General features: G+C 41.0%; 10 protein-coding genes across 10 annotated transcripts; 6 read left to right on the top strand and 4 right to left on the bottom strand.

The window, feature by feature from the left end:
- Nucleotides 1-970: 970 nt before the first annotated feature.
- Nucleotides 971-2,056, bottom strand: MCYG_07166 (conserved hypothetical protein; the record flags this gene model as incomplete). Its single annotated transcript, XM_002843337.1, has 4 exons — nt 971-1,065; nt 1,121-1,416; nt 1,609-1,652; nt 1,838-2,056. 4 exons carry the CDS (start codon nt 2,054-2,056, stop codon nt 971-973), a joined length of 654 nt encoding a protein of 217 aa, XP_002843383.1.
- A 691-nt stretch (nt 2,057-2,747) lies between these two features.
- On the top strand, nt 2,748-3,205 carry MCYG_07165 (conserved hypothetical protein; the record flags this gene model as incomplete). The annotated part of the gene is made up of 2 exons (XM_002843336.1): nt 2,748-2,839; nt 2,923-3,205. 2 exons carry the CDS (start codon nt 2,748-2,750, stop codon nt 3,203-3,205), a joined length of 375 nt encoding a protein of 124 aa, XP_002843382.1.
- A 996-nt stretch (nt 3,206-4,201) lies between these two features.
- MCYG_07164 (conserved hypothetical protein) lies at nt 4,202-5,826 on the bottom strand (the record flags this gene model as incomplete). The annotated part of the gene is made up of 6 exons (XM_002843335.1): nt 4,202-4,465; nt 4,513-4,609; nt 4,660-4,759; nt 4,821-5,245; nt 5,313-5,645; nt 5,714-5,826. 6 exons carry the CDS (start codon nt 5,824-5,826, stop codon nt 4,202-4,204), a joined length of 1,332 nt encoding a protein of 443 aa, XP_002843381.1.
- A 305-nt stretch (nt 5,827-6,131) lies between these two features.
- MCYG_07163 (conserved hypothetical protein) lies at nt 6,132-7,953 on the top strand (the record flags this gene model as incomplete). Its single annotated transcript, XM_002843334.1, has 3 exons — nt 6,132-6,222; nt 6,280-6,993; nt 7,058-7,953. The coding sequence occupies 3 exons, from the start codon at nt 6,132-6,134 to the stop codon at nt 7,951-7,953; spliced, it is 1,701 nt and encodes a 566-aa protein (XP_002843380.1).
- Nucleotides 7,954-8,359: 406 nt separating this feature from the next.
- On the top strand, nt 8,360-12,266 carry MCYG_07162 (tetratricopeptide repeat domain-containing protein; the record flags this gene model as incomplete). The annotated part of the gene is made up of 11 exons (XM_002843333.1): nt 8,360-8,424; nt 8,495-8,705; nt 8,770-8,826; nt 8,876-9,211; nt 9,267-9,453; nt 9,533-9,592; nt 9,655-10,059; nt 10,112-11,153; nt 11,220-11,714; nt 11,776-11,967; nt 12,023-12,266. 11 exons carry the CDS (start codon nt 8,360-8,362, stop codon nt 12,264-12,266), a joined length of 3,294 nt encoding a protein of 1,097 aa, XP_002843379.1.
- A 70-nt stretch (nt 12,267-12,336) lies between these two features.
- MCYG_07161 (conserved hypothetical protein) lies at nt 12,337-13,691 on the bottom strand (the record flags this gene model as incomplete). Its single annotated transcript, XM_002843332.1, has 2 exons — nt 12,337-13,152; nt 13,671-13,691. The coding sequence occupies 2 exons, from the start codon at nt 13,689-13,691 to the stop codon at nt 12,337-12,339; spliced, it is 837 nt and encodes a 278-aa protein (XP_002843378.1).
- A 106-nt stretch (nt 13,692-13,797) lies between these two features.
- On the top strand, nt 13,798-14,481 carry MCYG_07160 (uncharacterized protein; the record flags this gene model as incomplete). Its single annotated transcript, XM_002843331.1, has 1 exon — nt 13,798-14,481. The coding sequence occupies one exon, from the start codon at nt 13,798-13,800 to the stop codon at nt 14,479-14,481; it is 684 nt and encodes a 227-aa protein (XP_002843377.1).
- Nucleotides 14,482-14,911: 430 nt separating this feature from the next.
- MCYG_07159 (conserved hypothetical protein) lies at nt 14,912-16,063 on the bottom strand (the record flags this gene model as incomplete). Its single annotated transcript, XM_002843330.1, has 1 exon — nt 14,912-16,063. The coding sequence occupies one exon, from the start codon at nt 16,061-16,063 to the stop codon at nt 14,912-14,914; it is 1,152 nt and encodes a 383-aa protein (XP_002843376.1).
- A 1,323-nt stretch (nt 16,064-17,386) lies between these two features.
- MCYG_07158 (uncharacterized protein) lies at nt 17,387-17,725 on the top strand (the record flags this gene model as incomplete). Its single annotated transcript, XM_002843329.1, has 1 exon — nt 17,387-17,725. The coding sequence occupies one exon, from the start codon at nt 17,387-17,389 to the stop codon at nt 17,723-17,725; it is 339 nt and encodes a 112-aa protein (XP_002843375.1).
- Nucleotides 17,726-18,881: 1,156 nt separating this feature from the next.
- On the top strand, nt 18,882-19,615 carry MCYG_07157 (inner membrane magnesium transporter MRS2; the record flags this gene model as incomplete). Its single annotated transcript, XM_002843328.1, has 5 exons — nt 18,882-18,984; nt 19,050-19,081; nt 19,122-19,192; nt 19,259-19,363; nt 19,426-19,615. 5 exons carry the CDS (start codon nt 18,882-18,884, stop codon nt 19,613-19,615), a joined length of 501 nt encoding a protein of 166 aa, XP_002843374.1.
- Nucleotides 19,616-25,569: the final 5,954 nt, after the last annotated feature.

Genomic DNA, 25,569 nt, shown 5'->3' with positions numbered 1-25,569 from the left:
CACCATCCCTTTCGTCGCCGACAGACTGTTTTAAAGACACTGCAGCCTTTTCGGTGTTGCCGTCTTTTCCACTCCGAACAAGCCACATGCGCACTGATATATATATCGCCGACAGATCAAGGTACATGCACACATGTACATGATCCTGTCGCCTGTTTTCTCCATCACCTTCAATTATATGCGGAGATCTGTCAGAATCGCCGACATGCTACCTAGCCATCCTCATCCTTCTCTGCAATCCCTCCTCCTGGTTATTCTAATATCGCGCAAACAAGGGGTCCGCCCATGGTCTCCCATATCAACCATCACCTCTTATGGCGCTATTCACTCCCCCTTTGAAGGGGGCTGATACTGATGCAACCATATAAAGTATCTCTATTTGCGCCATTGACGTACATATTGTCGGCTGAGGAGCTGTGACCATGCGCCCACTGCTATGACTGCGGCAGGTAGCATTCGCCACATAAAGTGCAGACAAAGTCGTCCTCGGGCGGAAAGGAATTATTTGGCCAGGGGATAGATATATAGTACTAGGTCAGAAATCACCACACCACCCCCACGCCAGTACATGCAGCAAGGTATATAGGCGAATTTAAATAATTAATAACTCAGCAACCAGATACGTAATTGTAATAAAATAGAGCTTAAATAATAGAGAAAGAATATAGTAATATATAAATAACCCAAGATAAGGAAAAAGAGGAGTCTCTAATACTTTATTTGCTACCTATTAGTATTAATTACTACTTAGACTCGACGTAGTACACTATTAATAAGGGTATCGAAGAATTTATTCGGTATAGCTTCCTAGAAGCCCTAAATAGCTTTATATAAGTTTTTCTAGTTTTAACTCTTATATTAAGGTGGTGTAAATGGTGTCGTTATATCGTATAGATATAGCTCGCCAAGATAGGTGGTGACTTACCAAGCTGTGGATAGAACATCTTCCTTGGCTTTATATAACATGAATTCAATCGTAGAATACCATCGCGCGGCCCTCGATACTCTCTCGTGGTGGTTCTTGCTCTGATGCTAGAGAATTCCAGAAAGACGCATGTGGAACACCTGGTTTTGTCGTGTTAGGCTGTATGATCTGCCATTGTTGAACCCTTTGACCTACCTGGACAGGCTGATCTCAACGAGTCCATCTGCTTGAATACGATGATCTCATTCGGGTCGTGATCGCTCAAGTAGTACCACTTGAGCCCATCCCTATAGTACAGGATGCTATTTTCTGTCGCAAGGTTCGGGTAAAGTAAGTCCGCTATCGCCAGATCCTTGCGAACATCAATCAAGGATGAGTCGCAGAGTACTAGAGGCCAGTCATTTAGGGGGCCTCGAAGCGGCTTCCAGAAGCTTCCGGCAACGACAATCAGCATTGTAGTTTGTGAGATATAGAAGTCTAGGAGCACCTTACTTGATCCATTGGAACCGCTTCTTCAGGAGGTCGTCTGCCTCTTTCCCGTACTGGCGCCGTATTTCATCTATCGTTCCTTCACGGCTTGTGTCTAGTCTTAGGGTTGAGTGACTGTGTTGAGAGATAATAACACACATAGAAGTAGAATCATACCTACATGAGCTACTGTAGTTGGCTGATCATATTCGTACGTCGTTCCATCCGATATCGGATACATGGGGCTCCGTTTTCGTATCTAAAGGGGTTTATTAGGAAACAAGCGTCAGAGAGAGTAAGGGGATAGATAACATGTACACCATGACGAAAAATATCCACCCGACTGGCACCGAGATGAAGCTTTAGCACTCTCTCCATCAACTGAAAGTACTGTGAGATTCCCTTCTGTTCGAAAAAGCTGTCGTACTCCAGGCCTGTGTTGACCTTTAGAACAGTGAAGCCATTGCGCTCGAGCTGGAACTGCTCTTCTCGTCCCCGCATATCCTCAACGGTAATGCCATCTATTTTCTGGTGGACCATGTTGCTCTGAGGGCATCCATTGTTGGGTGGGAATTTGAACGTATAAGGCCGCTGCTGCTTGTGCAATTCGTCTGGCGTCAAGAAGAACAGGCTGGCCTGAACTGTTGTGTAAAATTCTCCCATCGAAAAGAATATTGTTTCGCTTATTCGCTATCAGGTCTGTATTCGGTCGCAGCGAGGATGAAGAGCAAAAATGCCGTGGTGTTTGCGTTATCTCGAGCGATCTTAGCATCAGAGCTCTTAATTCCCATTCGGACTCTGGACTATGGGTACTTCCTCCATGGGATCCGACCGTCCGAGGTGTGAGGCAACATATCTTAAAGGGAAGTCAAGTCGATGCAAGTAATCATGTCCCAGCAGCCTCATCACGCCATGGTGGATCATGACGTGGCTCCAGAACGGCTCCATCTTTATTCTCTTGTCTAGGGCAGGGGCCTTTGTGGAATACATACATATCAAAACTTTACGCCCAGTTAAGTTATGTCTGTTTTCTTCGTGATCGTGTAAAACAGGTTGGAACACAAGGTTTACGCCATCATGAGGATAGTAAGAGTAGTGATTGCATACGCAGGGTATTTTTAAGTATACCTTCTTCGGCTCCGGACGGCACGGATCGAAATTCAAATTTATAATGATACAATACTTGGGTACTTTGCTACCACTCAATGCCACTCATATGGCGATTTCATGCGGGTGGGAGCATCTCGAAACACGTAGTTGTCCGTGATTCGCTACATCATTTCTATCAATAAATCATACATACTACATACCATGTAGTATGATTCAATTGTCGAAAAATATCTGTGGGTCTTAGATGCTTCCCCGCACACCTCGCATGGAAAGAAGAGAATGTACAGTGCTCTTCTCAGCTGCCCTATCCACCCTCCTGACCACATATATATCGAAGTTCTCCCTCCCTGAGAGCCCATCATAATATTGTCAAGATCAGTAAAACTCCCCATTAAGCAGTGAATGACCATCATATCAAGTGGTATGTACATCTTGAGATTGGGTTCAATAAGCAACCTTGTTCCTAACCTTAGTTTGGTAGATATCGAAATGAGCTCTCTTCAGAATCACCCTGACGTTACCAACGATCCGGTCTCAGGAGACGAGACAGTTGAGCATGTCGCCTCTGAAGACGAGGAGGCTGGGGCCGAAGACACTCGTGTGCAACCCTGGAAAGGCTTCTGGCCACCCCCTCCTAGCGGCAAATCTGGATTCCCATACGATGTGAAGCCGGGCGATATTGTTACCATCGGCGGCAACTAGAAAGAGTACAATGCATTGAAGAATTCCGCTGAGAAAAGGGGAAACGATTCTGAGAAGCATGCATTACATCAATGATAATTTTGTGTTTCTTTCTGGAAATTCTGTCGTGGCTGCTTCTAGATCACTCTTTACAGAATGAAAAATAGTTAACCTTCCCACTGATATAATATGTTCCAATCTAAGTGCATACTCTGAAAGCTCAATCACTCTTCAATGTGTTTCTCTCTAAATAGAGAGTTCATTGAAACATTCTCCGACCTGTTTTGACTTCACAAGGCCTGCCAGAGCTCTCAAGGACGTTCTTCATTGTGTTGATCAATGCCATGTCAAAGCCTTAGAGTAATGTTAGTTTTCCGAAAGTCAAGACGGGGAATGCAAATACTACCTGGTTTTCCCAAAATAGAAATGACAACTGGGAGTTTCTCGTCCAAATTGCTGATACGAGAGCGATATTCTAATTCACCAACTAGTTTTGTCATTGGATTTTCAGTATTTCAGTTTGGGTTTCCTGGTAGGTGATATCATACTTGGAATTGAAATTTCGGGAGCCCCCATCACTGGTGCTAGCCAGATGTTATCAAATGCATTTGGCGCGGTCGGTGGTCTTGAGATCCATGAGCGATTTCCAGTTAGAATTAACCTTGATTTAAACTCACGAAGGCGGGTCCTCTCTATAGTCCACTTCCTGGCTAGTGATAGGAAGGGCGATGAGAGCATTTCTCTTTCTTGTCTGCAGTATAAACTCCAACAGCCATTCTTTATATACTTCAAGTCGTCTTATTCCTTCGGCATGCTCTTCACTTGAGATATGCTTGGCAAGGTCCCTCCATGTCTGTCAGCAAACGCCCGATAAGTGTGTAGGTTGCGGGTATTGACAAACCATCGAAAACGAGTGACCGGATTAACATAAGGCTCCCGGCCAAACTTTTTGTGATATTCCTCTCTGAAGATATCCATTGTGTGATAAACATTGTAGACAAATGTGGTGACCCCAACCTAAACCTCATCATCAGCAAATAGTCTCTTCCGGAGGAGCAGAGTAAAATCTATGATGGGGCTCACATCTTTTAGGTACTCCTGAACCGAGATGTTAATAGCCTCGTTTGGTGGAGAAGTTTTCCACGTATCAGCAATAGAAACCTTTTCTGTTTTTATGCCTAATGTGGCCTCCATGTCATCAATGAATGAATGAATCAGTTGCATCTGTGCGGCGTTCTGTACTGGCAGAAAATCTACAGGGTAGACAATTGACATCGGAAGCTAAAGATGTTAATGATTTGTACATCCTGTCTGCCGTTGCAACTTACACCATCATAGGTAGCACTCGTCTGGTTAAGCCAAACGCTGACCCATTTTTCCAAAGAGAGAATACTTCTGGCGTACATGGCAAGTGAATCAAATCTCCTGGGTGATATGTTAGCCGACTTAATCTGCAAGGCAGTCCCAGAACGTACGGGAAAGAAGGTACTGAATTGTCCAAGGGGATCAAATCATGAGTAAGGCGGATCTGGAAAGCTCCATTTGCCATCGCGGGCCGGCGACTACTTCCCGTTGCTGTTGCATAGATGTCAACTCAACGATTACTCTAGTGTTATTGTATGGAAGCTAAACCTACTGTCGGTACCAAGGGTGAAGTCTATCCAATCATAAGAAGCAATAGCCGCGCCACTTCCACCGCTGCTACTCCAGGCCGATTGGTAGCCATCTGCTCGCGGGTTGAATGGTGCATGATAATCGACAGATTCTGTAGGCTCCTCTCGGGCGATCAGCGAGCCTAGTTTGAGAGTACCAAGGAGCTCAGCCCCGGCATCAATCAGTCGCTTAATCGCCGGGCATGTTTTCGTTGCCGGATTGAAGAGGCTGTAGTAAGCTCGATTCCCTGCTGTTGTCCGGAGGCCTTCAACTTCGAAGATGTCCTTGATGGCAAATCTTACCCCACTAAGGGGTTTGCCTACTGCGTGGGCTCCCGCAATACGGGAGCCCACCGCTACTCCGAGGCTTGTATAGAAGTCCCCGCTCGCATGGAGGTTTTTGAAAGGCCTGTTCAAGGTTAAGGTTATTAAAAGATAGTTTATATTGTGGGTGTTTTCCGGCAATATTTACGTACCCTGGTGTAGACTGAGGCTGGATGGCAACCATGAATGCCCCATTCACGTCATCATGCACTCTGTAGACAGAGAAAAGTTTCCCCTGCGAGACCATGTGAGGGCCTGCGCGTAGCTTGCTGTTAGTCTCCTGCTTAAAGGTGATCCACCAATCTGGCTTCCATTCCTTGGGCAGGCTTCCGATAGAAGCTGACAGGTCCGACTGGCTACTGTTGTTTTCTGTCACGAAAATCATGCCGGTAAGGAATTCTGGTTTGAATACATCGTCTATACGTAGCCAGGTCTGGATTTGATCTTGGAGCCAGGTTGGACTCGGTCTCTCCGTGGCATTCAGCCTAAAAACAGTAGCAAGCGAGGGGAGAGCAGTCGGTGGGTCGAGCTGTGTTTCATGAGTTAGCTGAACGCCTCATTGTTCAATAGGGGGGAGAGACACGCCTCCAACTCTGGTAGTGCGAGGAAGCGCTTGTCTTCTAGCTGGAAGAAGGTGTGATTCTCAGGCACTGGGACGGTCGCCATGGCGTACTATTTAAGTGTCCTGGTGGAAATGGATTAGTCGAACGGTTGAACTATTCCCTCTATCGTATAGAGCCTTTTCAAAAATCTACTATGAAGTGTAGTGTTAGCGGATCTGATGCGAGGGAAAGTCAGATCTTAAGGATGCGCCTATCCGTGCCAACGTGCCCGTTAACGGGCGCTTGGCACGAGTAGTGAGCGGACCCGCCCGTGCCCCGACCCCACCCACATGAACTCCATATGTACCCACACAACTGCAACCGACAACAAAACGCGATAAATTAAGCCAACTTGGCTTTTATGGAGATATGGTCCGATCATTATCGCAGTCGACGGGTGAAATCCCCGAACAACAACATAAAGAAGCCCAGGGCGTTGAGCGATTGGAGAAAAGGCGGCGTGAGTAGTGACCACTGTTCGATACGAAGTATGGAGTGCTAACTACTGCCATTAAAGGCCGGCCTTATACACGGGATGAATATGCGCAGGCGGTTCTGTTATATTCACAACTATCTGTGACACAGTCCCTGTACGCGGGATTTCATTTTGAGAATCTGGCCCGTTACTTGCAGCAACCACACGAGGCACAGATACCGGATTTGGTCGGCAACCACCACGTCGCGCCCAATGATCCCGGGTTCAACTTCGTCACTTTCTACAATCTCGATCCCTCTGCAACAATACGAGAAAGTTATATGAATTCGCCGGACGTCTTTGAGAGCAAGGCAAAGGAGCTGGCTGATTCTCCCCATGGTCGCTTAATATTCATGAAGGGCTATCCATCCCCAGAATGGCTGTTGGCCATTGGCGCAACATATCAGGTGGATCCTGAGTTTTTTCGGAGGCATCTAGACTTTCGCCATGGCATGCGAGACCATTATTCGTTGCCCTCGCTGCCATCCACACTGAGTACTGCATTGACACTTCGTGTAGCAACAATAGGTGCATCAGTCGCAAAGACGAAAACAGACCATGAGCAAGGCACCATAGAAGCACTCCGCGAAGAGAATAAACGAAAGCTCGACGAGTACCGGGAAAACCCCAAAAGTCTGACCCAAGCCAAAGTCGGCGACTCAATAGTGCGGGACATATCCATCCATGACCTTCAACAATTCTCTATTGAACAAGATATCTCGCTATACGTCGGGACGTGTGGGACAGGATGGTTTGGTAAGTGTTTATCGATATAAGGCTTCATCCTTAATAAATACTAAATTTATTCTTATGGCTCAAGCTTTGATCTGGCTTGACACAGCCAATGACCTGAGACGGAGTGCAACATCTTTCCTTACCAGCCCACTGCGCACGGGATCCTGGATGATATCCTCGGTACCTGTGATACAGCATCGCCCAGATCTTGTCCTTAGACTGCCTCGCAAACTTCGGGGACGTGCTGCAGAAAAGGTCGACTTGAATGGGCCCAAGCCCTCGGAGGGTATAATGCAAAGTGCATGCCTTCTTCATCTTGACTATGGTCTAGACCTGGACAAAACTCTCGCAGCAGGGAGTAGCTTCTACGCCCTCCACGAAATCCTGATGTTTACAGCCTTTTCGGAGAATCAGTTTCTCAACATGCTTGAAACCAAGTTACAGAAAGAACTCGACCCCGCGTTTCTGATCCGACAGAGTACCCCGACATTGTCTAACCTACTCTACAACCAACGGATTTTGGACCGACACATCCAACGAATTAAGGATAATCTAAACACATTCAGAGGCAAAGAATCTTTAGCTTGCTCTAGAGCAACATTCGAGCCAGAAAAGCAACAAATTATTGACGATATGACTAAAAAGCTTATTCATGATTTTGAATACCTTCTTTCACGATCATTGACCTTGTCAGAGCAGTGCAGTCGCGGCATGCAGGTTGTCATGAATAATACTATGATCAAGGAGTCCCGCGACGCTATGAATCAGGCCGAAGGTGTGGTGAAGCTCACACGCCTCGCTTTTATCTTTGTGCCGCTATCTTTCACTGCATCCTTCTTTGGAATGAATTTTGCTCAATTTGGACAAGGAGACCTCAATATATGGATATGGTTCGTTGTTTCAACGCCTATATTTATCATTTCGCTGTTATTGATGAAGTATGGATTCACTCTCAACTTCTTGAGAGCACCTAGTAAGTGAAATATGCAAGCCCATTACTTGATACCTAGCAATAGGTCGAGTTGATATGGAGAAAATGAAACCTGCTGGCTGCGCTAGGTCCTAGAGTTAGACGAAGAGATCAAACTCATATATAGTGAGAATTTCCATTTAGTAACTCTAGTCGTTTTATGGGCTCAAAATAAAATTTCAGGCCTATTTTAGGCTTTTCCAATAAGATTAGGAATGTCAGACTCTTGGATAAAATACGGGGCAGCATGGCTTACCTACGCATGATGTCTCACGAATCTGTCGCATATCCACTTATTTTCACTTATTCGCCTCGAATGTTAACCCCGCTATTTACTGACACTTAGTTTGGAGACATTAACCAACATCCAACTCTCTCAATTTATTCGACCCACAGCAACGGAGCGATACTAGAATCATGCCGCTACAGAAGCTTCGACTGGTTCAAACACGGGACGGGAATTCCGCTAAGGGGAATGTTGAGTAAAGCTAAACTTCAACTCTTATTTTCTTTGGCCTAGAATCCACCGCATCTAACAAACTCTTCTATTAGTATCATACTTGTTGCCGGTATTAATATGCCCTCTGTTCGAGAATGGTCAATTTTGTCGCAGCAGTGGACGTCATTTTTCGAGTCGACGGATTCCTGTGTCAACATCTTCACCTTCGACTATGATATTACGCTTGACAACAATTTCACGTTTCAAACACTGTTAGATGAGGGACATCGATTGCTAGCAGCTCTCAGTCAGCACCAGCAGAGGGTGTGTGTTTTCCACCAGCACAGAATTTCCATAATGAAAGTAACATTAATGCCATAAGTCATAGAATATGCGACCCTTTATTTTCGTGTGCCACAGTCTTGGGTCATTTATTGTCAAACAGGTAGCTGCTGCCTTCTTCTGACTGATTATATTCGATATTAACTTGTTAGGCGTTGTGTGTCGCCAATGCCCAAAAGCATTCCTACTCGGCGATTCTCAACTCTGTCTTAGCAATTATGTTCTTGGGAGCTTTACATTTGCCATCTGCTCCAGAAAAACTCTCAGAGCAGTACAATCTCATCCTTCGATCAATCTCTAATGATATATCTAAGCAAGGATTTGCTCGGATAGCAAAAGAGTCCTGGCTTCTTGCCAACATTTCCAAGCTCTTCGGCGACATTGAGATGCAGGTAGAGATTCTCTCATTGTACGAGACAGAAGAGACACGAATCCGTGTCGGCATGATGGACGGGAAAGGCCTTTTCAGTTCCCACCGGAGCTTTATGGTATGTCTAAATATCCCGCTCAATGCGCTTTGCTGACTAGATCGCCATATTTTAGCTCTCGGGACCTGAAGTATCAAATATCGGTGCCATTCGAGAGCAGCAGTTTAGACTCGCTGGGACGCATATCGAACTCCCCAGGCTCCAGCAGCCCGATGGACAGCCTCATCATCAGATACAGGAATGGCTGCGATTTGTACTGAGTAATAGCTACAGACAAGCAGCTGAACGCATTCTCAGTCCAGGTAAGCATAACATGCACAACTTAAGGCTTCATGCCTTTTTTGAATTGATTATTCACGCTAATATTGGATCCTGAAATAGACGCGCCAAGTCCAACTATTAGTTTGACAAGTTTGTCCTCATATGATGCAGCCAGGATTGGTATAGCCCCGAAGTCCCAGAGTTGTCAGGAATACACGCATGAAGCTTACAATAAGATTCAGCTTTGAAAGGCAGTAATTGTCAGCCAACCACGGCTAACTCTGCAACTAATGAAGCTACGGCTGGGTCTTCAATCACGAAGGAATGGCAGCTGGTTCCAATTTTGGATGGCTTCAACACTCCGAGGCGCTTGGCAAAGTTGCCTTGTTTCATGATTGATATACCAGTTCGAAACAACACATTTTTCGGCAGGGAGTCTATCATTCAAGATCTAGACAAATTGCTACTACCGCCGGAGAGGCCAACGACATCTTCGCTAGCAAACTCAGACCGACGACATGTGGCTCTCTGCGGTATTGGCGGTATTGGTAAAACATCCATAGCGATTGAGTATGTATTTTCCCGGAAGGAGAAATTCGATGCTATATTTTGGATCCGATCCGATGAGGCCTCAAAGCTTGATCACGGTAATATATTCCAGACTAAACTCCATTCAAGACAGTTTTCTGATTAGAGTAGATTTTTGTCGAATTGCTATGGAGCTTGGTCTTCAGGACACAAGCGAGGCTTTCAACCCTGTTGTATGTCGAGAGCTCGCAAAGGGCTGGCTTGAAAACCCAGTACGGGTTCTTGACCACGAACATGACATCGTCAGCCAAGCGGATGCTCAGTGGCTAATAGTTTTTGACAACGCGGACAGTCCGGATTTATTGCAAGATTATTGGCCATTGTCGTCTAACGGATCGATTTTAGTGACCAGTAGAGATCCCCTCGCCAAGAGCAGCCCCTCTATTTCATCCAAATATATTGATTTGGCTCCCTTGGGAAACAATGAGGGTGCAGAACTTCTTCAGCGACTCTCGCATGTGACTGAAAATGTGGAGGTCTCAGTCAAGATTGCTGCTAAGCTGGGGGGTCTTCCACTGGCTATTTCCCAAATGGCAGCAATAATTCGGTATCAATATCTTTCCTTTCCGGAGTTTTATGAAAGGTACGAAGACGAATCTGACAGACGCGAACTTCACTCTTTAAACATTGTCACTCCTCGGCCGGAGGCTAGAGGGAACATTGCCTCCATTTGGGCAGTAGAACAACTGGGGCCGCATGCAGCATGTCTTCTGGAGGTCTCTGCAATGTTGGATCCCGATTGCATACAGGAGCGGCTTTTTACTGGCGATTTGGGTGCTGTGGGACAGCTAGAGGATTTCCCTAAGACTTCCTTTGCCTACTCCGCTGCGCGCGCTGACCTGATCAAGCGATCTCTTATCACACGCAATGCTGACAAAAGAGAGTTCAGGATCCATCGTGTGCTGCAAGACTCAGTTCTGTCTAAGCTGACTCCTGGAAAGATGCTTCAAACGTTCTCGTTTGCCGTGGACCTTGTTCTAGCGGCGTGGGGTAGTACACCTCTCGTGCAGAGGCATGCCATAAGCCTGGCTAGGAGCCGAGATGGCCTCTTTAGCCATACTTTAGCAATGAGAAGCTTGTTCGAAAAACATTACCAGGCTAAAGTCCACGGGCCAGGCCTTCAGGTTGCAAAACTTATGAATGAGGCAGGGTGGTAAGGGCGAAAACCCCCTTTGTGGCACTCCAATATCCACAATAGTGACTAGTTATATTGTTCTAGGTACCAACACGAGAAAGGAAACTCAGAAGATATCAAACCTTTTCTTAAATTAGCACTGGAGATTTGCAACCAAACTCCTGGTCCAGAATCTGCCCAACTGTTGACTGATATCCACTACGGATTGGCAGCCGCAGCAAACGAGACTAACGATAGGGCGGCTTGTCTCCATCACACCGAGCAGCTACTCAAACTACGCCTTAAGGCAAGTTTATCCACCGGGGTAAAAGACATACGCCTCGCAATTGCACACAACGAATATGGCATTGCTTTAGTAATGAACCACGAATATGAGAAGGCGATCGCAGAATTCAACACTTCCATTGAGGTATACCGCGGATTAGAGGACTACTGGCCATCGATGGACACAAATCCACGCACAAATCTGGGCTTCACATACTGGGTTATGGGAGACCTTGATCAATCTTGGCAGACTCTCCGAGACCTGCTCGATGACCGGGAAACCAAATTTGGTGTTAATGATAGAGAATCTTACAGGTCAGTGTGCTTGCTTTGATGTTACGGAGGCATGAAACTCATAGTACTATCTCGACCACAGAACTGGTAGAGTTTATCATGGGCTCGGAAACATATGCTATGACCGTGGTCTATTTGATGAGAGCTACAATTGGCACCAGAGAGCTCTTGCTCATTATCAAGCCACGCTTGGCAGCAACCATCACAAGACTGCAGATCTCTGTCATCGTGTTGCTAAGCATTGCTTACGACGCCAAGAAAAAGAGTATACTAGGTGGGTTTCCCGATAGAATACAGCGAGTAGAAGTCGTGTCTAATAATCAAACTAGAATTTTAATCGACCAAGCCTTGAAAGTATACAGTTTGAGAGAGTCAATATATCTCCCAGAGCTCGCTCGAACAACGTTTCTAAAGGCGCAGTTTGCCATGAATTCTGGAGATGTCTTGGAAGCTATAGAGCTTTTCAAGAATGCGAAAGATATGAGATCTCAGATACCAGACGCCCCATGCAAGCCGGATGCAAGTCTAAGGGAGGATGATTTCGATCAGCTTGTGACTTTCTTTTCTCGATAAGGCTAGAAGGAGTGCGGGTCATGCCACATCATGTGACCTATTAGATAATACCACGTGACGAATACCTGCCCTAGTATAGCACACTTGTATCTTTATATCGGCTTAAAGCATCCTCGGCAGCTTCAAACCCATATACCTTGGCTAGCTCGGCGGCCGTTAAGCCATCCTCGTCTATGATATCCAATCGAACCGGGTATTGCAGGAGTAGGGTTATTGCTTCAAGATGGCCTCCCTCGATAGCCCGATGTATAGGAGGGCGTCTTCCGTGGTATCCAACCGAGGCGTTAAATGGAGGCTTGATCACCTCGTTGACATCTGCTCCTCTATCCAATAGTAGCCGCATAGTTTCAAGGTCGCCTTTGGTTGCCGCAATATGGAGTGCTCCCGTATTTTCAATACTTGCTCCTGCATCAAGGAGGTCAACCACAAATCCAGGCCTGTAGGAGGTGGCAACCCCCAAAGGGCCCAAACTAACACCCCTGTGGTTGATATTCGGGTTGGCCCCCAAGCTCAGCAGATGCCGAGCCAACGGAAATTTGTTATAGTGGATGGCGTTTATTAGAGGAGAGCCAGTGTACCCAAATGAAATATTTATATTGCAGCCACCATCTATCAGCACCTGGTAAGTAGAAATGCCGCCTTTGCCTTCTAGGGCTGCCCAGTGCACGTAAGTGGAATGTGCAAGGTTCGGGTAATCTCTGACCAGGCTGGCAAGCTCCTCCACCAGGCCAGCGCGAGCAGCAACGACGGCAGCATCGATAATAGGTTGAGGCGGCGGAGTGTGACATCGAGTAAACCAGTTAATTGTTGAGGATTTCTTCATAGCTCGTAAAAGTTTCAATGACGGGTAGAGATTGGGAATAAGTCGTTCGGCATAAAGGGTTTCCTAACGTTGGAGAGCCGAACAGCTGGATAGAGCAAATATGCCAACAAATATATAAATGCTCCCTCTGACACTGATTAAGAGCACGTGAGAAAGCAAGTAGCAAGGCTGATGCAGCCCAGACTTTGTCATATGGTGGGCATCTTGTCTAAGGACTCTCACGGTGTGTAGATGAATAATCTGGTACACTGTACGGAGTAAATAGTTGCAATCATTAATTTAACTCAACGGCACGATCTGCGACCCAAATACCTACCAGGAGGAGCTAAAGACTTGATGAAGCATTTTTGAGCGCAACCAACTGACAAAGGTGTTAGCCTATTGGGGGTAGTAATAATGACATTAGCTGTTACAAATCCCAACACATAGGGAAGACCTGACTAATGGCTACACATAAGATCCGTACACTGCGTACTCAATAATCAGGGGCAGACATCTAACAGCCGGGGCGGGTGGTAAGAGTATAGTATTCCAATGTCGACTTAAGAGATCATAAATAATGGTATAAGTAAAGAGCTTACAGCCATTAAGCAGATGTACATTTTTCGTATCATTGGCATACGGTGGTATTTGCAACAGAATAATATAGTCAATAAGTCTCCTTGCTATTGCCATTTCCTCCCTTATATGAATATAATGCGAATCACGATGAAACGGTCTCAGATTCCGCGGACCTATTTGTCTTTTATCCTGTTTGCTTGTGTCTGGTTACAATGGCTCCCGGTCTTCGCTTTACCGTCGTCGGGCAATTTCACATCTATACCTACATTCTATCATTATCATCACCACCATCATCATCATCGACTGGGAAAACGTGTCCTCAACCCTCCCCTCCCAACGACAGAGTACGCAAAGACAAAGATGAAGCCTGGAACGCCGCATAAGGATAAAGCTATCTTTTATACAGCAAACACCCTCTTCTCGGCACATTACCTCCTTCAACGGTTTAATGGTCAGGGGATTGCCGATACTGATAACGGCGAGAAAGTAATGCTCATGGATGGTGGCCCTTTCTTGGAGTCACAGAAGCTGTTTCTCAATGACAAAGATACCTGGGAAGAACACGAGACGCATATGGCGGTAGGCCAGGTATCACAAGCATTCGCTGAGCGCGCAAGAGGTATTGTGCGGGTGGTATTTCCAGAGAACTATTCGCCGCATGCTAGACCCAACGTCTGGACTGAATATGAGTGGCCGGCGCTTAAAAAGAACCCGGACGTGACCAAGGTGCTCGCTTGGTGGGTGAAAGTAGGTGGAGATGAACCCAAGGGCGACGGCACGGAAATTTGGCCATGTGACATGACCACCGACCCTAAAGGACAGCCGTTTTAGCACCAAAAGTTCAGTATTGTACGATATATCAAGAGATGGAGATGGAAGAGCGAAGGAAACTTGTATAGTTACACCCTCTTGAAGAACAACTGTATAATTTCCGCTGTATTGTATATTAGTTAGTTAGCAAGACTGGAGGTGATAGGCTCAGTTAATTTACCTTAATATAAGAAGTAACTATCCCCAAGTCTTGATCGGACATATATATCTATATTCGCTGTGGGGTATCATGTCTGAATTTATAGAATGGGGCGATCTCTACTCACTATTTATAACTATTTAACTATTTATTTATAACAAGGGTAGGCTCGAACTAACTAACTAGATTAGGGATAGTTTATAGCAATGGTTATCAAACATAAAAGAAGGGGAAGCACTTTATTACAACGTCGTCAAAGAGATGTGTAAAAGCTGAACAAGACGGTATATCTCACTTCGTGGGATTGTTCCCGCGAAGGCATCCCATCCAATTCCGGTTCTTTGATATCTCCCTTGCCCCATCCTTTTGCTCCCGATAAGTGTTTTTCCCTTTGCCCTGGGTAAGTTTGATGTTCTTGGCGATGTCTTTAAGGATTTTGCTAACTGCCTTAGCGGCAGCTCTGGCGGCAGCTCTGGCAGCAGCCCGAGCGGCAACTCTGGCAATGGTTCGTGCAATGGCTGCAGCGATGGGTATGAGGATACAAAAAACTCCACATCGGCGCCCAACATCGACGGCCCCGGTGGAACGAATGGAAAGATCTCGGGTTGATGGACTGACGATTAGCCCCGTCTCCTGTTGATCGTCGCGATGCACTTGGTCCTCTGAAGCAGCGTCATTGATGGACCTCTTGGCATAGTTTTCTTCCGCAAAGTCCACGTATTTGTCGAGATATTCTTCTGTAAATACGTTTTGGTCCAGGAATTTTGGATCAACATCTTTCAGTTCCTCAGGCCAGAGGTCGAGGAGCTGCATGCTTTCCATGAAGTTTTCGTCAAAAAAGCCAGTGCTGTACTTTTGGATTGCTTCTCCGCCTATGGCTAGGGGTGTGAGGAGAGCACATCTCCCAAGGCGGCGTACTTTCAAGCGATTGAGCTTATCACTCTTTATATCCTGAAGCTCCTTGTATTTTCTCCTTTCGACAGTCACCTTCCTCCGCAATCTCAATGGCTTGGGTTGGAATTTGTGATAGTTCTTCTCGAAGTTATAGTCTCGCTTTTCCCTGTCCTTCTTGTCCTCAAACTTCTTCTTCTTGTCTTCTTTGCTGTCGCGGAGGCACTCCTTCTGTTTCGGGTCTGGATGCGTCCTAGGCGGGCATTGGTTGCATTTCGTGCAATCTTTGCGGTCATGAATCGTCATTCGCTTGCACCGTGGCCGACATCGGTCACATTTTTTCTCGTCTTTCTTTGGTGGAGCTGCTCGCAACACAAGGCCGGGATTCACAGAAGTGGGGTCTCTTTGGATATCATCCACCGCTGCGTCGAAGACGAGGCTATGCTTTGCCGCAGATGGAGGAATATTCCCAGCTGCAATCGCTGGGGAGAAGAGCATGAAGCCATGGTTGAGCAGAATGAAGACTGCCTTCCATGATTTTCGGATGTGCATCTTCGAGGAATATAGAGGAGTTTAACGAGAAGGCTTGGGTTGTAAGTGAGCACAAGTCTTATTTGAGATTCCGATAAGGTCAACTTTAGGATCTCGAGGCATGGCCGTACCTTAGTGGTATATCTACAAATTTTATGCCGCCCATTATCCAACATTGGATCTAGGGATGGAAATTTCACCTGAAACAGACATACCCTCCCAAAAACCTGCTAGGTTATGATATTTACGCCGTAACTCGTGCTCACCCTGCTACTAATCAATCGTTACAGCATGAACACAACTGCCCTAGTTAAATGTGATGATTATTTGATATGTCATGCCCCAATGACCTTGACCACATAATAGTATGACATGATGCGAATGCTTACTCTCTAACCTCATCTCCAGGACCCCGATAATCTACCGATGTGGTGGCCTAGAGCCTGCGGATGCAGTTTCTATGATATATACAACCGCAGTCGGTGTCCAAAGGCACAGTATTGACTAAAAAGTATGGAGTATTTTGCGAGCGAGATGTACAGTAATCAAGCCGCCTTCCAAAGTGAAACCGGTGCTAAAGTAGGGTATAATTAAATAGTATGGATTGATATATGTATAACGATGCATGATGCTTTGGCAGCAGCATGAGTAACTACGGCTACTAAAGTGAGACTATTAAAGGCACTTACTCACCAGTATACATATAGAACTAGCCCATGATTGATAACTAACCCGGGTTTACTTTGACACTGAACAGCGGGAGAAAGTGTCTGACTCGAGGCTCTTTAAAATATTACTGTTACCATGATATTACAAATGGCAGCGCATATGAGCTAGTATTGGAGCCCCGATGTGTAGGGGGGAGAGCTTTTTCATCCCCTACCTCCCCTTCCCATGTACCCATGGGTGTGCAAGCCTAAGCACATATGTGATATAACATCTCTCCCCAAAGCCGCAGAAAGTCAGCAACCCGCGTTGTACATACATGGGTACGGTGATGGTGATGACTACGCGCATCACAGCCTTACGCTGGAACAGCCAACAACGTCGGCCCTAACATTCCCCTAGATTAATCCCCAGCTGGCTCAGTGGTACCGCTGCCAATCTCGAGTCTCCCGATGTACCGAAGCTGTAATCTATAAATACACGCTGAGACGGACACATTCTCCACAGGCAAAAGGCCTTTCGACTCTCTTTGTGATTTCAAATATCATAATAACTACCTCAATCTCACAGTTATATCCTTCTCAAGGCCCAAAACTACAAAGGGGCGTCATTTGATATTATCAAACAATCCATTATCCCATTTTCTATAAATACTATACCCCTTGTGCTAGTAAAATTATGCGTCCTCGAACCCTCCTCATTCCTTTGGTGGCTCTTGTAGGCCTACCCCTTACTACACAAGGGTTCGAATTTAGATTCTATAGGGGTAAAGACTGCCGGAGCGAGCCACTGGGCTTTGAGGTAGCCGGGCCTGGGCAGGACTGCAGTACCGTGTCGGCCGGCACCGCTCAATCAGTCATCGTCAAGAGTACGGGGAAAGTCGATGACAACCTCTATGCTGTGTTTTTCAGCTCGGATGATTGTGATCCAAACTCTATTGTACTACACACGGACAACGATGAGTGCCAAAATGTGCAATACAAGTCCTTCAAGGTGTGGGATGTGGATGAAGAATAACGGGTAAGTAGATCGTGAAGGTTCTTCTTCTATCTATCCTCCCCAAAACCGTCCTGAAGCTTATCAAATTTCAGTATTTAGAACTTTCACCAGGAGGGCCGGGGCGAGGAATATTTGAATATCTGGACGATCATATTGTGAAGGATTACCGATTGTCTATTGGGAAAATTAGCGGTGGGAAGGGTTAGACGCAGTATGTATTTTAGGGGGAATAGGGGCTGAGAGCTAGAATTGGACGCTAGCTGTCGCTGACGCCCAAGGATACGAGCCGTTCAGGTACACCTATAGAAGGATTACAACTTAGATACCCTGATATCCCATTATTATGTATATAAATATCATTCATTCTATTGTGACTTATCTACCATGCAATACCGCTACGCGACAAATGCGGCATAAGACAGGATCCCGAGACGGAAGATATAAAAAAGTCACTGAGAAATATCCGCTGAGGCTCCATCGTATTCGTGCAGCAAAAATCCTATAACTAGTTATGTAACTAACTAGTTAAGTCCTGTTAAGTGGTTAGTTCAAAACTTTTGTCCATTGGCTGGTGAAATAACTAGCATCGAGTCATTACATCCTTTACAAGGACACGATGAATTTCTCCGTTTCAACTTCTCATTCCAACCGCTCGCATTCACGCCAGACACCAATGATGCAAACCCGACGGAGCTTTACGAGCTATCACTGGGCCTTTTGCGGCAGCCAGTAAACGGGAATACGGAGATGCGGTATACTATCTACAAAGTGGATGGTGGCGTCAGTTCGACAACAGCCTGACCAAACTTGATATTGTGAACAAGTATGGCCTGGGTACGCAAGACCTGCGCGCCGTCGATACTCTATGTAATGGATTTCTGTATATCCCGATCAGAGAATCTACTGTGCTAGTACACATGTTCGAGTAGCGCACACGGTATGTCCGGAGCGCAATATAGTAAGTGCTGAACGAAGATGAAGACATGGGTATCTGACTGATAAGCAAGCCGGAAGGCCATATGCACTACGGGACCACAGGGACGCCAAGTACCTGCTCAAGGCCTACTTTAAGTCTAGTGATACCGTTGCCCATGAAGCAACGAGGATGATAAGGCATATTTACCAGACCAAAGAAGCCATCTAATCTGCCTTGAATGTACGACGGAACCAGACCATGGTGCTAGAAACAAAGATCGAGATCATGATGCTTGGACTGGCGCCAGCGACCCTTGTAGCCGGATTATATGGCATGAATGTGATTAATTACCTTGAAGAGGGTGTATGGGCGTTTGAAATACTGGTTTCATTCTGTTTAACTGGCATAGCATTAATCTGGCGATAGGGGATGCAGGCGTTACGATATATCTAGAAAGGGTAAGTATAGATCCGAAATTTGAATGATACGAAACAAAAGGAAGAAGCTACTATTGCTTTGAGATTCCCCGTCTATATTTTACTACCGCCGACTGGTCCCGACAATTGGAAGTATGTGGCAAGAGTTATACCCTTTTCCTGTTTGTATATAGTTCTGACCTACGTTTTCGTCATTAGGTTCCTTGGAGGCTCCGCCTGGCGTCAGGGGGGCGCTCAGAAAGTGTCCAGCGACACGGAGTATGATCCCTTTATTGACCGCAAAGGCCATCCCCATCGGTCACAGTGTGATTTCTAATGGCACAATAGTACCTGGGCTAATCTTCTCCTCACGATCATGTCTGTAGAACACTTCCTGGCCGTCGGGACTTGAGCGTGCCTTGTCTCAAGAAGGGGATGAAGAAGCTCGCAGGAACTCCTGAGGGCCATAGATCTTGCAAGTCTCAGCATCTAGCACTTCGCTTTCTGGCAATGGACACGGAAAGTGAACTCCTGTCAAACAGTTCCCTGAACTGTCAATCTTTCACAGTTGAATGACGACGTCTATGTCGTCCTTTTGTCATGCCACGCAGCATGCGCCCACCAAGCCCACGTCACGTGGCATCCAAGCCCACATCACGTGGCATCCAAGCCCACATCACGTGGCATCCAAGCCCACGTCACGTGGCACCCAACATCAAGCATATAAGCAGTGCAGCGACCAGAGATGACGAGCGTCATCACTGTGTATGATCTTTTGGTCGAATGGCATATGCTGTATCATCGCTGCCAGCATATACGGCCATTACACCTTTTCCATGCAAGATATCCAGAGACGGGCCTTTGCAAAGCTAGCAATCTCAGTACATTCGCTGAACCTGAAGACGAAATCCTGCGCAAAATATTATATCTGACGATACAGAGGGAACTCGGTCTCTGGCCGTTCCACGATATTAGGGATAGACCTAAATCTATAAAGAGATAACCGTAATAATAGTAAGGTAGTATAAATAGTATTGCTATATTATATAGATATAGCTTATCGAGGTAGGTAATAAAATAGATATTAATATTAATATTAGTATTAGATATATAGTCTAATATATTAATAGTATAATATAGAATAGTTTAATATTAAGTTCTTATTAGCTACTAGATATAATATATTAGAGCTTATATAGTATTAATAGTCGAAGAGAGTTCTATTTAACTAACTAAGAGTATCTATAAGTTAAAGATAAAATATATAGAAAAGAAGAAGAAAGAGAAAAAGGAAGGAAGTTAGTAATAGAGGATAGAGCTATAGCTCTAGGCGTTAAAGTTATATAACTATATTAAGAGTTATATATATAAGAGTAAAAAGGGGAGTCTAATAATAATATTTCTAGATAGGCCTTATTATCTCGTTAATTATAGAGTATATAATAATTTAAGAAGGGAATAAAAGTCTAACTACTATAAAGGGGTTTCTTTAGTCTATATAACTAGAAGTATACTTAGATAAGAATTACTTAAAGGCTTCTTTATAGATAGTTAGGTCGAAGTATTATTAGAGATATATCTAAATAGAGATACTCTAGTATCTAACTTTAAGGTAATAGCTTTAAATCTAGCTTACTTTTATAGGTATAAGTTCCTTATTATAATTAAAGTAGTACTCTAATTAATTAAATATAAGGCTTATTAAGGGGATATTAGATAGATAAAGGAGGTATATTTATATTAATTAATACTATAAAGCTATAACTTACTATAAAATTAACTTTAATTATAAGTATTAAAAAAACTCTTAATTAAGATAGAAAATAAGTATCTTTATATATATATTAATCTAAATTTATATTATCTATTTCCTTATAAATCTATCGTTAGTCTTAAATCTTAAGTCTATTATTAGATTTAACTTTTAAATCTATTATTAGATTCGAACCTTAAATCTATTATTAAATTCTCTAGCGCTTTAATAACTTAGATTCTATATAATTATATAATTTACTTATTCTAAGTTTCCTATCCCCTCTATATTAGTCTAATAAATATAGTTATTTAAGCTATACTATAGATAGTCTATAATATTATCCCTCCTCTTCTTAATAAATTATCTTAATTATTATCTTCTTTTTCTTATAAGTAGTAAGTATACTTCTTATTATTTTTCTAAAGGTTCTATAAGTTCTTCTTATCCTTTATTATAGCTTCTAAATCTAGTATTTAAAAATCCTTATATCCTTATAATTATACTCCCGAGCTTTAAGTTCTTTCTAAAATTATTAATTACTAAGAGTAGATCTCTAAGTTTTCTTATAATAACTATTTTATCTTAATAACTCTCTATATAGTTATATTTAAATCTCCCTTTAGTTGTTATATTATTTAGTATACTACTTATATCTATAATAACTATCCTTATATAAACTATACTTATAATCCTTTAGAGACTAGAGTAGGCTTATTAGAAAGAATAGAAGTTCTTTATTTAGTATTATATTTTTAATAGCCGCTTAACTTTATTATTACTCTCCTTTTAAGCTCTATATCTCTAGGATAAGCTTTCCTCTCTTTATTATACTATTACTAATAAGTCCTATTATCTACTCGAGTTCTAGACTACTAAGCTATAGCTTTAGCTTTATAATAATAAAATATTATCTTCTACTAAGAAGGTAGTTAGTCCTCCTTCTTTAGCTAATCTATCTCTAGATTAGTTTTTTACTATTTTATCTAATTCTATTAATATTTCTTAATCGCCTATATTATATTCTAGAGGTTCTTAATAGGCTTATAAATATTTTCTATACTATTATAGTCTTTCTATTTTACTAAATAATAAAGCCTTCCGCTAATCCTTTTTTTATCTAGAATTCTTTCTACTTTATATTTTTATTCTTAGTTTTCTTATTCGAGTTCTAGTTTATATAGTTTAGTATTTTAGAGTACTTTTTTAATTAATAAAATATAAAATACTAGATATATTTTTATATAGTCTAGTAGTTAGAGTTTATAATTAACTTATCCAAGTTATTCTAAAATTTTAAATAGTTCTATCTTCTAGTAGTCTAATTTATTACTTAGTCTTATAGTTTTAATATTCCGTTATAGTAGGAATACTTTCTCCCCCTTTTTAAAAGTTAACGCTTCTATATATTTTTTATTATAGTAGTTATTTATTCTATAATTTAAGAATTTAAGATCCTTTTTTATTATTTTATATAGATTTTATAATTTTTCTATTATTATTTCTATATCTCTTATATAAGTTTTTACTTTTCTAGATATTTTTATTATTTCTAGTTCTCTTCTATAATTTATAAAGAAAGGTATTATATCTATTAAGGCTATTTTAGCTCTATTATAGGTAAGCTATACTATTAGTAGTAGTTTAATCTAATTATTCTATTCTTAGTTAATATAGTATCTTAGATATTATTCTATAGTTTAATTTATTCTTTTACTCTATCTATCCGTCTAAGGGTAATATACTATAAATACTTTTTATTTAATCTCTATTCTTTTAGTAAGTATTATTTAAAATTTACTTATAAATTATATATCTTTATCTAATATAATTTCGTCTAATAATCTATAATTAGTAAATACTTATTATAGTAGAATATATACTATATCCAATATCGATATTTTTTTAATAAATAGAATAAAGTAGATATACTTTATTAATTAATCTATAATTATTATTATTATATTGTATTATATACCTAATTATAGCTCCTTTAATTTCGGTAATTTTATAATAAAATCTATTACTATTAATTTCTAAGAGGTTTCCTTATATAGTATAGATTATAAAAGTCTATATAGTGTATATTATACCAATTTATTATATTAGTAAATATTATACTTTTAGATATATTATCTAATATCTCTCTATATATCTAGCTAATAATAACTTCTAGTAATCCTTTCTATAGTCTTCTTAATTCTAAAATATTCTATACTTAATTTATTATAGTTCTTCTTTAATATTTATTTTTATACCTCTTTAGGTATTAGACTGCGGTCCGGCCCGGGTCGGGCCGGGTTTTGGCCTTTAAACTACCGACCCGATCTCTATATAAGCTCTAATATATTATATCTAGTAGCTAATAAGAACGAAATCCTGCGCAAAATATTATATCTGACGATACAGAGGGAACTCGGTCTCTAGCCATTCTATAATATTAGGAATAGACCTAAATCTATAAAGAGATAACTATAATAATAGTAAGGTAGTATAAATAGTATTACTATATTATATAGATATAGCTTATCGAGGTAGATAATAAAATAGATATTAATATTAATATTAGTATTAGATATATAGTTTAATATATTAATAGTATTAATAGTCGATAATACTTTATTAGCTACTAGATATAATATATTAGAGCTTATATAGTATTAATAGTCGAAGAGAGTTCTATTTAACTAATTAAGAGTATCTATAAGTCGAAGATAAAATATATAGAAAAAAAGAAGAAAGAGAAAAAGGAAGGAAGTTAGTAATAAGGGATAGAGCTATAGCTCTAGGTATTAAAGTTATATAACTATATTAAGAGTTATATATATAAGAGTAAAAAGGGGAGTCTAATAATAATATTTCTAGATAGGCCTTATTATCTCGTTAATTATAGAGTATATAGTAATTTAAGAAGGGAATAAGAGTCTAACTACTATAAAGGGGTTTCTTTAACCTATATAACTAGAAGTATACTTAAGTAAGAATTACTTAAGGGCTTCTTTATAGATAGTTAGGTCGAAGTATTATTAGAGATATATTTAAATGGAGATACTTTAGTATCTAATTTTAAGGTAATAGCTCTAAGTCTAGCTTACTATTATAGGTATAAGTTCTTTATTATAATTAAAGTAGTACTCTAATTAATTAGATATAAGGCTTATTAAGGGGATATTAGATAGATAAAGGAGGTATATTTATATTAATTAGTACTATAAAGCTATAACTTACTATAAAATTAACTTTAATTATAAGTATTAAAAGAACTTTTAATTAAGATAGAAAATAAGTATCTTTATATATATATTAATCTAAATTTATATTATCTATTTCCTTATAAATCTATCGTTAGTCTTAAATCTTAAGTCTATTATTAGATTTAACTTTTAAATCTATTATTAGATTCGAACCTCGAATCTATTATTAGATTCTCTAGCGCTTTAATAACTTAGATTCTATATAATTATATAATTTACTTATTCTAAGTTTCCTATCCCCTCTATATTAGTCTAATAAATATAGTTATTTAAGCTATACTATAGATAGTCTATAATATTATCCCTCCTCTTCTTAATAAATTATCTTAATTATTATCTTCTCTTTGTTACGGACCACCTATAGCACAACTTAGGCAACTATATTCATTAGACCAATATAGAGCAGATAGAAAACTTGGGACGAGCAGATCACGTAATTATATAGAATCTAAGTTACTAAAGCGCTAGAGAATTTAATAATAGATTCGAGGTTCGAATTTAATAATAGATTTAAGAGTCGAATCTAATAATAGACTTAAGGTTTAAGACTAATAATAGATTTACGAGGAAATAGATAATATAGATTTAGATTAATATATATATAAAGATACTTATTTTCTATCTTAATTAAAAGTTCTTTTAATACTTATAATTAAAGTTAACTTTATAGTAAATTATAGCTTTATAGTACTAATTAATATAAATATACTTCCTTTATCTATTTAATATCCCTTAATAAGCCTTATACCTAATTAACTAGAGTACTACTTTAATTACGATAAGGAACTTATACCTATAGAAGTAAGCTAGACTTAGAGCTATTACTTTAAAGTTAGATACTAGAGTATCTCTATTTAAATATATCTCTAATAATACTTCGACCTAATTATCTATAAAGAGCCCTTAAGTGATTCTTATCTAAGTGTACTTCTAGTTATATAGGCTAAAGAACCCCCTTTATAATATTAATCGCCTTATATCTATAATTATAGGAACTAAATATTAATTCTAACTTATTATTTACTCGCTAGAAGTTAAATATAAATTAACTTATAAATCTAATAAATAGAAGAAAGTTTAGATATATATCCTATACCCTAATAAGTAAACTAATCTATAGAAAGAATATCTAAAGAAAACTATAGTATCTAATACCGAATCGATAACTTTAGGACTAATAGTTAGTCTATAGGAAGTTATCTAATAGATAAATCTATATATATAATAACTTAAGATAATATTAGCTATCTAGGGACGCGGGTTAGTAGAAGAACTTAAAATTAATAAACTAATACTATTTAAAGGAGAATAAAGGAAGTTATAGATATTCCTAGTATAGATAGACCTCTACTTTATAGTAAATATAATAAGAATTGTGAATGAAACTAATAAAGTACTTACTACCTTAATATTTCTAGAAGGAATAGTAATAGACTAGTTTAAACCTAATCTATAAGTATAGTTTAATAAACTATAGGATAAAATCGACGATAAGGTTATTAATATCCTTAAGTATTATAAAA

Source organism: Microsporum canis, genomic scaffold (assembly GCF_000151145.1).
Source record: "Microsporum canis CBS 113480 supercont1.7 genomic scaffold, whole genome shotgun sequence".
Classification (NCBI taxonomy): Eukaryota; Fungi; Ascomycota; class Eurotiomycetes; order Onygenales; family Arthrodermataceae; genus Microsporum; species Microsporum canis.
This window is presented reverse-complemented; position numbering and strand designations above follow the sequence as displayed.